This window comes from Maylandia zebra, linkage group LG6 (genome assembly GCF_041146795.1).
Source record: "Maylandia zebra isolate NMK-2024a linkage group LG6, Mzebra_GT3a, whole genome shotgun sequence".
Classification (NCBI taxonomy): Eukaryota; Metazoa; Chordata; class Actinopteri; order Cichliformes; family Cichlidae; genus Maylandia; species Maylandia zebra.
The window spans coordinates 39,496,586-39,510,120 of NC_135172.1; the positions used below are offsets into that span (position 1 = coordinate 39,496,586).

A 13,535-nucleotide genomic window follows, 5' to 3' on the forward strand; every position below is an offset into this window, starting at 1 on the left:
TGGTTAAAACCTTTTTACTGAAGCTCAGTTAAACAAAGAGTTAAATGTGTCACCTAGTAGCTCTTTGTTTCGTCCATCAATGGCCAGGTTGCGAAGGGCTCCGGACATGGCTCGGACTACGCGGTCGTTGTTATGAGCCAGCTGCTCCGTCATCATGGATAAACCTTTCTCCCTGCGCACCAAGGCACGGATGCATCTGCCATACTACAGACACACAAAGTGCTTTTATTGATTTAGAAGACCATCTTAACGACCATTGCTGCTAAATCTCGTGCTTGGTTTTTAACAGACTTTTCACTCAGTGGGTTACCGTTACCTGTCAAACGCTACTTACACAGGGTAAAATAAGTATTGGATACATCACCAATTTTCTAAGTAAATATATTTCTAAAGCTGTCACTGATATGAAATTATCACCAGATGTTGATAACAACACATCCACTCCACACATGCAAAGAAGTCAAAGATAGATGTTCGTGAACACACCGACTGAAATTCATTTAATACTTGCTACAAAAGTGGTTGGGGATGACCGCTTCGAGATGTCTCCTGTGGGGAGAAACTAGTTGCAGGTGTGATTTTGCGCCAGTCTTCCACACAAGCGGTCTTTCGAAATCTAAGCTTTAGTTCTTTCTAAAGGTTTTTAGTTAGATTCAGGTCAGGCGATTGGCTGGGCCATTCTAGCAGCGTTATTTTTCCTTCTCTGAAACCAACCATGAGTTTCCTTGGCTGTGTTTGGGAATATTGTGTTGCTGAAACGCCCCCCCCCTCGTTTCATCTTCATCATCCTGGTAGATGGCAGCAGATTTTCATAAAGAATATCTCAGTTTCCATCGATCTTTTCTTCAATTATATGAAGCGTGCCAGTACCATTTGCTGAAAAACAGCCCCATACCATGTTGTTCCCACCTCCAAACTTCACTGCTGTTGTGGTGTTTTTGGGATGAGTTGCGGTGCCTTTTGACCTCTAAACATGGTGTTTATTATGGTACCAAAAGAGTTCCATTTTAGTCGCATCTGACCAGACTACATTTTCCAAGTATTTCACAGGCTTCTCTAAATGCTGTCCACTTCTGTATTATGGCTCCAACAGCGCATCATGAGCGGATCTTAATTTTGACTAAGTGGCAGAACTGCTTTCTAATTACTGATAGATTTCAGGCATGTCATGATGTTCCACACCTCCCTTTCTTCAGGAGTTCAATACCTTTTCCCTCTGTCATTTCTAATTATTGCACATAATAATTTAGGGACACCTACAGTTCGATTTTTTGCATGTGTGGACTGGATGAGTTGTTACCATCCAGTGAGTTGTTGCTTTTGATGTAAGAGAACTAGCAGCTCGGAGACCCTCTCAAATAACTGAGTTTATCACCCTCTCTCTAAAGCTGAACCCAACCTTCAGAGGAAGCTTGTTTCTGCTGCTTTGACCTGTAGCTCTAGGCCATATGTAAGCATAGGAATGTAGATCAACCAGTAAACCAATACTTCAGCTCTTTAGGTGGAGTGTTGACTAAACAAATACCACTGTGATTTTTCTCATGTGCACAAAGTCAAAATAATTGTGTGTTACATTACAGATAACCTCTAAGAACAGACAAATCTAATACAAATCCTCACATAGAGTGTTCACTAATGTTCCTGAAATAACCTTTGATTGCAATGACTAATGTTAAAACAGCACCATTTATTCAGACTTCCCAATCTGGTTTATTTACTTAGCACATAAAGTTCTGGTACTGTAAAATCGAAAAAGATCAGTATAGATGGTAGTTCTTACAGTCCAGTGTCCAGCGCACAGGTTCTGAATAGCTCCAGCTGAAGCTTCCAACACTGTGGCGTTTTGGGACTCCTTCACCAGAGACATGTAGATGCGAACCACCTCCGGCTGATACAAGAGCTCATAGCCTACAGGAAACAGGCAGAGAGTGGACACGTGTGTGATGGGAACATTGATAATGTAACAGGTCCTTCATAAAGAAATAATCTTTCAGGAGTATAAAATACAGACATTAATTATTGAACAATATGTGCAGGGATATGTTAAGTAGTAATTCTTGAAAATCAAACAGGATAAGTGTTCCTGAATGCGGTATCAAGATGGAGTGATATCTATTCTTTATCCAAGTACACAGACAGTTTTCTTTATGCCACCCGTCAGATAAGAACACAGCAAACGTCTATACTATCATCAAGCCGATAGGCACTCTGTAAGGGCTTCAGTAGAGACAAAACAAATTGTGCCCAACTGTCTGCTCATTAAGCTCCAAAAGCCTTGGACAGAAGATCTTCCTCCAAATATTAACTCTTAAAACAGCAGAGACGATTGACGGAGAAGCAGAAGACTCACCAGCGCAGGAGGAGCCTGACCACTATCACACCTACATTTGTCATAGTATAATAAATCTTCCTTTACATCAAACCCTGCGATAGAGAGAACGTCTCTGTTGTGGTGTCCTGAAAGCCTCTTAAAGCACAGCGAGTCCAATCAGAGAAAAGGGCAGAGATCCCGTGTGTGTCTGTCTGTGAGATTGTTTCCACATGAATGCAAACAACATCCACTACTCCTAATCTCCCATGAAGAAGTGCACAACAACAACAGCTCATTCCAGAAGCACGTTTTGATGACGTATGAAGTCGAAAACGACAAGAGAGGCAGAAATCTGCAAAACTTTCAAAAAGCAAAGGCTGTAACTCATTTCCTTTACTGTCCACATCCACTTCCTGTCTTTCTTTTAGCGCTCACATTGGTTGCCCTTACATGACCCCTCTGCTCAACAGGACATCATCTCATGAGTATTCATGGTCCAGATTTAGATTTTTGTCCTGTAGATTATTCTAAGCTGTATTGCAATAACGGTCGTGTGTCACAAAATTCTGTTTCCAAATTCTAATTACAGAAAGTATACTATAATCAATGCATCACCAATTGCTGATGCATTATTGCCATTTGCAATCAAAAAGCGAGGTACAGCTTACATCAAACTGCGCGTGCAGTAGCAAAGCCAGAGCAAACTACATTTTCAGAAGTCCGAGCGCTTTATCAGTTGACAACATATTTGGTGTCAAAATACAAAACAAAAAAAAAACACCAAGTTTACCTGGCATTTGTAACAAATAAGAGATATCTCAGGTGTACTATGACATCCTCTCTACATGTCTGCCTGTGAATGGAGCTGTGGCAAACAGTCATCTAAAGGTGGATTACGTCTGAATGAGAGACCGCTGTCACCACAACACGTTCAGTGTTTTGAACCCCCTTTCTATAAAGGCTTAATTCAATAAAAGGTGTTCATAGAGCCTTTGCTTACCTTGAGCAGGTGAGGTCCTTTTTGGAATGTCTATTGTATCATCAGCTGTATCCTCATCTTTCCTTCCTGGAAGCAACATTAAACATTAACATCAACAAAAATGCCAAAACAATCTGCTGTTGACACCGAGTGTGATGGCTGTTTCAGACTGACACATGCGCTGTTAGTACATGTGTTCTGATTTGGTTAGACACGTGCTCGTCAGGGCAAACATGAAGATTTAAAAACTACAGTGCACTTTCTACAAGTGTTCCGCTATTAAGAAATAGGCCATGTTAGTGCTAGTAAAACATTTCTGTTATCTAAGCCATGATCCTACTGCACCCACTCCAAGACAAAAGTACAAAGCAGAAGTAAAGTGCATAGCCAGGTAAAGAAAGCTTACCTTTGGAAAACCACTCATCTGCAGCCAGGCCGAAGGAGGATGTAGGGCAGGGAGGGGAAAGAGAAGAGCAGCAGAACAGGAGGAAGAGAGAGCATTTAAGTAAAAAGGAAAGCAGCCGTAATTGAGTCACTCAGTAAACACCTGTTTACACCCCAAAAGCAGCACTGCCACCACACAGAATCAGCATGTGACATGCCATGTATGAAGGCCAGATAAAGCAAATGCAGGGAAACGCCCAAACCAAACAATTTCATATTCACATAAAATTGTACATCAAATGTATTAATAACGTACAAGTGTAGAGTAGCTACAAACACATAATAACTACCTGCAGCAGTCTGAGTTTAGTTGTGCCCTACCACCTCACCACTCACTCTTATATCATCAGTCACTATCTTCTAAAAATAAAGAGTCAAATCAGAAATAAAGGGAAAAAAATAAAACTAAAAAACTAAACATCTGACATATTTATACCAGCATTAACACATGGTTGTTGCAATTGACTTTGTAATACAAAGCCAGCAAATTGTAGTGGGGGCTGTAGTCTGACAAAAACAAATCAATACTCTCGGTGAAACACAAACAGAGCAGCTGAAGAGAGGATAAGATTTCTCTAAGGGGGGGAGGGGTTAACATTCCTGTGCTGATGACTGGCTTTGTTTGTGTAATGTGTTTGTCTAAGATTGTGTGTATGTGCAAGTATCAGCTCAGTGAGATGATGTGACCTCACCAAATGCTCTCGATACTGAATGAAAACTACGCTATCTCTGTCTGTCTAAGGCACACACCTTTGCTCTTGCGGGAACCGAAGCAACTGCCCTTATTGCTGGAGTAGGCGGGGCCTTGGTGGTTTGGTGTGGCCTCCAGGTAGCGCTCAGGGTTGGGGATTTCACGGTGCACTTGGTAGGACAGGTTCCTCAGCAGACACACACAGTTCTCTGTCAACTGCAGAGATGGAGAGAAAGTTAAGAATCAAAACGCCGCCTTTCTCATTGTAAATTCACAGGTAAATGTTACTGAACACACAAAAGCAACAAGGATCAAACAAAGGTGTCAAAGGATTTAATCAATCAGAAATCCACATACCTTGTTGTCCACATCTTTACAGTCAATCTGGGACTTGACAATGTACATGAGCGAGTCGACCAATCCCGTGCACTCCCTGAGCTTCCTCCTCGCCTCACTTCGCTCTGAACTCACATTTCTTTAATCGAGAGGAAAGTTAAAAAGAGGAGAAAGAAGAACGCAGATTAGAAGAGGTTAAAGGGGAGCGGAAGGAGTCTGCTATAGTGACTACAAAAGGATTCCAGCACATAATGCCCGAGCACACCCCCATTAAGTTTGAATGAAACTCCTGTTAAATGTACTAGTTTACAAAGAGAGTACAGTTTGACAAGATCGAGTTACATCTCTGGGCCAATTTTCTCAACTGCTCTCTGACTCAGCCGCACTTAAAAGATTCAAGAGAGCTGGAAAACTGAGTGTCGTGGCCTTTTGTCTTTTATGTTTCCCGTCGGCAGACACACCCTTTCACATAATACCAGGACACATTCTCTTTCACTGCACAGGGCACTCATCTGACTTCACTACATAGTTTGAGAAGTTTATTTACATGCTGCGGTAGGCACACATTTAAAATAAAAAATGCTGACCGAATCAAATCAGGACAGCGGCAGGAAAAAGAACAAGAGTGTCCCGGTTTTCAAAAAACAACGCTTGAAATTTGCTAAACTTATTTCAAACAAACAGAAAAAAGCAAGACAATATCTATTTACATATGTAAATAAAATAGTGTTTGACCCTAATCCTCTTCACTAACCTTAGCTATAAAAGAAGCCACATAAGCAGACATTAAACATGTGTGCCACTGTTCACGATATGCCTGCATGACTTCTGGAGCCATAAAAGTTTAACTCTGCCTTCCATCTGTCGTTTACAGTTCGACAGTGAAGTGACACGAAATCATAAAGTGAAACTAAAGGTTAGGTTTACAGTCACAGAGATGAATATTTTCAGGAAAATCCACTAAGTATTAAAACTTAAAGAGGAATTTCCTGAGTAAATATAGTCATTAAATACTCTGCAGAAAACAAGTTCTCTGTCAAAGATCTCCTACAAGTCTTGAATTGGAAAAAAAAAATAGCTTTAAACAGAAATGACACACTCATCGTTTCAATGACCCATATGTAGATAGTGGCTACCACATGCCCAAAACTGGCTATAATTTATACTATAATTAAGGCACTCATATTGCTGCGTGTATACATATCCATTAAGGCAAAACAAACTGCACTCATAATGACCTTAAATTAACCACTAAACCCAGCAGTGCAACTGAAGCTTCACTGACACAAAATCTCTGCACAACACTCCCCGTCTATTTGGCAACAATGAAGAGAGCGTTCTTGTTTGTCTGAATATTGTTAAGTGGAATTAGAAATGGACAAAAGCTTGTAGGAGCTTGGCATTCCCACTCCGTGTGAGCTCTACTCTTCAACTGGTCTGAACAACGTGAGCTGAGAAATTGCAGAGTTTGGCTGCAGGAAGGCCAATTACAATGTGCTACAATTGTCTGGGTCAAAAGGCGTAGTGACCCAGCACTAACTATGTCACAAACATGCTAGTACAACCGCCCAATTTTTAAGAGATTGTTTAGCTCTGGCATCTCCTGCGTAATGTCAGGCTGAAATTTTGAATTTATTCATTTAAAAGGGACAGTGCGGTTTAACATAGTTCAAGTGCAAGACATGAAACTGATGTACCGCACATAGGTTTATAGCTGCTGCTAATTTTCAACAATTGTCTCTTGTTGGGCTTACAATCTAAATAGATACATTTTACAATAAAACATACATTTTCATAAAACCATATTACATCATGAATACAATTACAATTAATAGACAATAATTTAAAATAAAATTAAAATCATTAGTTAAAATGACTACAACTTTGATTTCCCTTTAACCACACTTTAACCTTCAGTGTAAAGGATCTAATGTCTGTAATCAATTTGATATCGGTTGGAAGTGTGTTCCACAGGTGGCAAGCCTTTATAGAAAAAGCTGACTGACCGAATGTAGACCTGCGATATAATATCTTGCAGTTGCCGTTCACCTTACTCCTAGTAATACGATTACTATCTTGTCTCTGGATGTATCTATTGAGACACTCTGGGGCCACCCTATTTATACATTTAAAAACTAATTTAAGAAAACACAGATGATTAAAACTCTTAAAACTAAGTAGATTATATTTCTTTAAAATGTGACAGCGATGCCACCGAACAGATTTTTTTTATCCATTATTTTTAAAGATTGGTTATATAAGGATACCACAGGCTGAATTGTAGATGGTGCTGCTTGGGTCCAAACTGTCATACAATATGAAAAATGAGGAAATATCATAGAATGCATAAATAACTGAGCTGCTGAAGTGGGTATATAGTGCCAAGTTAACTTAAAACAATTCAGATGCTGTCCAGACCATTTCTGTAAATACTGAACTTTCTAAATCCTCAAGATAAGATGCATTTCCACACCTGCAAGTAACCCTTTTATAATTAGACTTATGGCTGAGGGAAATCACAGATAACAGAGACAGGCCTGAACATACTGTTTATACTAGAAAAGTCAATGCCCCACTGTCCTCTGCTTGCCCCCCCTCCCAGTAATCTCTGAAATTCCCTTCCTGTCACCCCACCCTCCCCTCCTGATAGCTCAGTTACTGGGCAATTTTTCTTTTCTTTGATATATAACTGACATTTAACCCAGAAGTGTTTATATGTACTAGTAATTAGAGTAAGAGTCTTTAACATGAAAAATATCTTTGATGCATCACTCCAATATACTCACTTTTTTAAGTCTGAATTTTTGAATCTGCTTGGAGTTTTTGTTCCTTCTACAGAAAAGATTGTTTTAATTAAAACATGCTTCTCCTACACATGTATGTATTTACACATAGCATCTTATAAAGACCAAGTAAATAGAGCTCTGATTTTTTTTTTTTTAAAGAAAAAAAGTTTTGAGTTTAATCTGACTGAAGACATTTGTCTTCAGTATTTTTTTTTTTATTATGACTCTACCATCATTCTCCATCTTCACTATGCCTACTCCATGATGCATTTCCTGCTCTTCTGCTCTGTTAGCGCATCATTGCTTCCATCCTCCCTCACACATCCCACTGCTCTGTCAGTCTGTTGACCTGGCAACTTTCCACTTTCTTTTCCCAGCTACATATCTTGCTTCTCTAATGTTGCTTCCATCCTTCCTTTGCTCCATACCTCAGGCAGCCTGCTGTGTTGGTGAGGGCAGTCTCCCATTCAAGATGTCTGGGCTTGCAGTTTTCCTCCCCACCACCTGCTCCGTTGCTCCCTCGCTCCCAGCCTGAATGGGGAACCATCACCTCGTCGGAGAGGGCGTGCAATGCATGGTCCACAATCTCCATTTTCACAGAATCATGAGACGACAAGTTCCACAGCGTTCCTTCAGGGGAGAAGAAGAAAAAAAATGTTTGTTTTTTTTAAAACATACAAAAAAAAAAAAAAAAAAAAAAACCCAAACCAGACGAGAAGATTCAGTGAGAATTTTGCACTTTTCCTGCAACTGATATCACTGAGAAATTCTTAAAACTTTGTAAATATTGTTTTCTAATAAAGCACAAATATATTATTACTATAATGGACTGAGCCTTTGTGTGGTGGCTACACATGCAAGTGTGACTGGTCCCAAAGGAACGATGAAGAGTCTGTGCTGCCTGACTCAACTGAAATGATTGGAATCACCCAATGACTGATTTTTGCACATTAGTATAACAGTTGTCATCAATATTGGAGTACTGTAACACCTCGGTGTGTGACAGAAAATAAGAAAATATGCAATACACCCACTTTATTTCCACACAAGTTTACATACATCCTACAGTCAGTTCAGGGTTTTTCTTGGCTCAAGCAGGCCTTTGTGGGGTGACTACGCTGGCTTACTCAAAAGAAATGTAAGTGTTTTTCTTTTACATCATAAAAAGTTGAGTTTAAGCCTGAGTAAATTAAACATTAAAAACACTGGTTAAAGATTTATCACAGCCTTCGTAACATTTTCTTTGGGGGAGGGCCAATGTTATCCATGAGTGCCAACATTTTTTATATGCAGGATATACCCTGTGGACTATATTTTGATCATCATTAAGTCTTCTTGTGTTTTAAACTTAAAAGTACTGAAGGTTTCTGCAAACTCAGGAATCCTATAGCAAATGAATAAACCGAGCCCTTCCAAAAAATATTTTAAAAACGCTGGGCTGGCTAATAAGTAAGCAGGAGCTACATTATTTCTTTTTGGCACAATGCCAACTTGATGTGGCTTTTGATCCCTCTTAGGTTCAAGACATTGGCTGTCCAAGGTTCATTTGCTTTACTTTTGGTTGCATCACTCCCTCCCTTTTTCTGCCTCCTGCAACAGAAGACTTTTTTCCCCCCCCCCGATAGTTTTTCCATATTTAGCTACCAGGAGTTTCCATGGAAAACAAAAGCCCTACCGACTTACTATTTTGGTTGTGCAATGTGGAGATTTGGTCCCAGAGGCAGACAGAGCTGCACTGTGAAAGCGAAGCTAACATCATTGTCACATTAAACCTTGGCAGTGTCATCAATTCTACAGCCATAACATTATGAAATAAATGTTGATTGCACAATGAAAAGCAACAATGTAGCCTATTGCCCATTTAAAATGCACAGTTTAAATAAGGTTGTATGACAGTTCTATGTATTAGTACAAACGTTAAATAGACAATCTGTTTTAAATCCTGACCTGACAAAATTTCTCTTTCCTTTGTGTACATTTTATATTAAAGTTTATCTTGGTGTAGGATTGTGGAGCTTTTGCAGGGAGCTGCATGGTTCTTGGTGGGATTGCTGCCAGTTGGCTAAATTACTTCTGTTGGGTTGCAAAGTCATGTCCAATAGCTGTCCAACTGGTGGCAATTGTCAGCTTTATCTAGTATGAAAAAGCTAAATTGGCACACATTAACTAAATTAATAATAGCCACCTTAACAAAAGTAAACAACCACACTGAACAAGACTGAAAACAGAGCCCAGGATCTCTATGCACCGTGTACCTGTGATAACGTCTGTCAGATCCTGGTCATGAGTCTTCCTCAGCAGCCTGATCAGAGCCGGGACGCCATCGCAGTTCTTGATGGCAATCTTATTGTCTTGATCTTTGCCATATGAGATGTTCTTTAGTGCGCCACAGGCTGCGTAGTGAACCTGTAACATACACAAGCACAGCTTAATGGGCCATCAGCCACGATGGAGTGGTACTTGAAGGCATCGATTTCAAATGCATGGAGAGTGCTAGCAAGAAACAGTCATGACCTCGAAACTGTACTACACGCATTAAATAGGTCTTGGCAGAGCTCCTCATACGAGTAATTACTACAATTAGTGGTAAATTAGCAGGCTGCATTTTGTACACATTTACACATTAAAGAAATGTTAAAGGGGAGCTATTATGCTCATTTCAAGACTCATAGTTTTGTTCTTGGTCTCCACTGGCGTAGCTTTTCATAATGCACAGTTTAATTAATTATATATAAGGAAACTTTTTTTTTTTTTTCTTTTCATCCAGTTGCTCAATTTTACTGGATCCTTATATATTAATATTTTTCAGAGTTAGGGAAAAACAAACAAACAACCAAAAACCTATACATGCTGCCGGTGTTCTGGGAATCCATCCTACCTCACAAAGTAGGGTAGGATCGGGTAGGAAACAACTACCCATTGTTTCTGCATACGCTGCGCATGCAGACAACACAAAACCCAAATTTACTTCATTTTTAAAGCCATTGTGAATATTTGTTATGGTTAGGGTTAGTCAGAAGTCACCATCACATTATCATACGGGTAGGACGATTTGCCAAAGTAGGACAGTTTCTCAGAACACCGGTATTACAACAACAGAAGGTGTGGCTGATGTATTTAGCCTTAAGTAAAAAATATAAGGTATGTCTAAAGCTGCTAAAGTAATAGATGGTAGCAAACTAAGCTAACAGTTTATCTGCATAAAGACTATTTGTAAGTGCGTTATATTTCCATTTCTAAATGTGTTTCTATTGTGGTTGAAATGCAAACAGCCTCTTAATTTCACTTTAATGTGGCTACAATTCTTTCTGACAACAAGAAAGCATCATCATTGGGGATGACCACAAGCTAGCTTGTGGGATGCTAGCTTGTCCAAGAGAAGTAGCCTAAATTTCAAACTTGGCATCTTTAATTTGAGCAACCACCTTTATCACAGTACATATTTGGTTAGAATATCAGATATTTACAACATGGTAATTATGGCCCACGAATATACAATACTTCAATAATAGTATTTATTAGTGCCATTATACCTCAATTATTACTTTGTTTTGTGCATTTTGTCTGTATTAAAACTTGTATGTATTATATAATAATAAATGTATGGCTAATAATGTGAAAACCTACAGAAAAAGAAGAATTGCACAATGGTTTGCAACATTAGAACATTTGTATCTGATTTATAATCAATGATGGTGAACTCTGGTGTTTATGACAGAAAAAAATAAAAATGAAAAATGCAATACTTCCACTTTATTTCCACTAAGTTAACAAACGTCCTAGAATTTTTTCTCCGCTGTTGCTTTGAAAGTTGTAATAGTCTGCATTCCTGGACCATTTTTTCATTATATTATACTTAATGTGGACTCGTTTTTCCATACACACAAACTTATTGGATGGACTCTTTAAAACCACTTTCAAATGTTTAGAAGATGCATTTGCAGTGTGACCCATTTCCTCAGTCAGCAAGTTATCGCGCACACACACACCAGACTTCAAACCTGTCACTGGCCATGGAGCACGAAATGTGAAATTAAGATGCTTCTTTGCCTCGGGACTGGAATGCATGATGTGGTTTCCTTGGTAGTGCCCTTACAAACATCAGCAAAATTTTGCCACAACTAGACCGAAATGAAAGGGAACTGGAGAAAAACCACTGAATGTTTCGGCCAAAACCGGATTTAGAACAAATGTCGCCCTCCAGGATTTGAAGTCTAATACATGCAGCTTGTTTATAGCTCACATTCATTCGGTATTACAGGTAAATCTACAGTTCACCTTGTCCTCACAGTTTAAAATACACTTCATCCCTTAAGCTTCGCTTTTAGCCCAATCATAACAACCTTCCAGAACAGCAAAGAGCGAACAGAAAGCCTTGGAGAAAAACAACAAACTGACCTCTCTGTGTGGGTTGTCGAGCATAGAAACCAGTGCTGGAATGCCTTTCAGACGACGCACATCGGACTTCACCTGCAAATCAAAAGGAGGGATACAGTGTGAATGGGCATTTGTTATATTATTAAATAGAAACCATGCAAAACAATTATTAAATCAAGAATGAATAGACAAGCAAGGGCCCAAAACAAGGATACAGAGTAACAAGTGAGAAACACTGAAAATCATTGAAAAGACAATAAAAACCTCAAGTATTTTAATCTGTGAGGGAATTTCCCATCAACATTGAGGGGAAAAAGCATGCACACAAAATACAAAACAAAATACTTCTTAAGCCCTTGAAACAATCAAAAATGGCTCTGTCAGCTCGTGCTATTTTACAAGTTATTATCTCTGATTTTGCCGTTGCTTATATTTATAAAGCTTAGTGACATGCTCAAAGTTTAGCTCTGGTCTGTTCTATTTGTTTTAATTCACGTCTCAATCATTCCTGCACTGTGCAAACTACCACAAATTAAAATTAAGTGAGGGAAAAAACATTTTAGTTAGAAATAGAAATAAAAACGACACTTTTATAAAAGATGAAAACCAGCTGAAAAGATATCATGTGCTTACAAGATGTGCTTTCAACATGACTTAAAGTCCACTACTTAAAAATCAGCCCTGTACATATCCAGCTGACATTATAATGAGAAAAATTAAACATTAAATCTAGTGAAAAAAATAATATATAAACATATAAAACCTTACAAACTTTATAACGGTGAAAAAAAAAAAAAAGAAAAAAAAAAAAAAAAAGAGAGAGCTTGCATTGTTTTCGGATCCTTTACCTTATCATTCTTAAAGGTGAGATGCTGCAGATAAGCAGCTGCGTTGCTCCTGACGGGATCCAGCCTATAGTTGAGCATGGCGATGACCTCAGGCAACTCTGGCTGACGCCAGCCACCGGGGCCAGAGCCTTTCCTTAGAGTGCTGTCCAATGAAGCCATGCTCCCTCTTTCACCCTGAGCCAGTGGCGCACCACCACCCCAGTAGTAATCTCCTGCACCGCTCATGTCACCATCCAAGAGGCCCTCATAGCTCCTGAGAGGAAAAAGGAAGAGATCTGTAAAGGCTGACACTAAAATATATTATGGAAAATCAAAGATCACACAACTTACCCAGTCCTGCGAGGCGGAGCACGAGGGTAAGCATGGGGGTTGCGGGGCACAGTGCTGTAATGCATTGGAGGTGCCATGCCATAGTCGGGCTCATCAAAGCCCATACTGCGTTGGTCATCCTCCAGACCGTATGGCTCTGGAACAAACCTTGGAATGGAGGAAAGCTCCATACCACTTCCCATAGGCCCAACCTACACAGAGACAAAGACTGTGATCCAAAAACAACTGAAACTATGGCTGCACTCTAAAATACATTTTCAGTGGCTTGTGTCTGAGCTTGGAAACTCAGACATACACATTATGATAACAGTACAATTAATTGGTGGGAAGGGAGTGTTGGAGACAGTTTGAATTCCTTCTTATGTTCTCGCTGTCTCGCCAGAAAAATGTGTCGTGTGTAAAATTCCCGCAAAGTAAAATTCTGCCAAGAGAA

At 39.4% G+C, this 13,535-nt stretch overlaps 1 protein-coding gene across 7 annotated transcripts in view; it reads right to left on the minus strand.

Moving 5' to 3' along the window:
- Window positions 1-13,535, minus strand: part of ctnnd1 (catenin (cadherin-associated protein), delta 1) — a 33,153-nt gene that overhangs the window by 5,127 nt on the left and 14,491 nt on the right. For 6 of the 7 annotated variants that reach the window (XM_012918961.3, XM_012918960.4, XM_012918953.4 and 3 more), the window contains 11 exons: window positions 13,103-13,293; window positions 12,773-13,025; window positions 11,946-12,017; window positions 9,803-9,953; window positions 7,976-8,177; window positions 4,783-4,900; window positions 4,485-4,641; window positions 3,697-3,714; window positions 3,312-3,377; window positions 1,781-1,908; window positions 54-204 (listed from right to left, as the gene is read on the minus strand). In XM_012918961.3, coding sequence (XP_012774415.1) covers window positions 54-204; window positions 1,781-1,908; window positions 3,312-3,377; window positions 3,697-3,714; window positions 4,485-4,641; window positions 4,783-4,900; window positions 7,976-8,177; window positions 9,803-9,953; window positions 11,946-12,017; window positions 12,773-13,025; window positions 13,103-13,293 — 1,507 coding nt within the window. The remainder of the gene's footprint in view (window positions 1-53; window positions 205-1,780; window positions 1,909-3,311; window positions 3,378-3,696; window positions 3,715-4,484; window positions 4,642-4,782; window positions 4,901-7,975; window positions 8,178-9,802; window positions 9,954-11,945; window positions 12,018-12,772; window positions 13,026-13,102; window positions 13,294-13,535) is intronic. The other variant, XM_012918955.4, reaches the window with a different exon arrangement.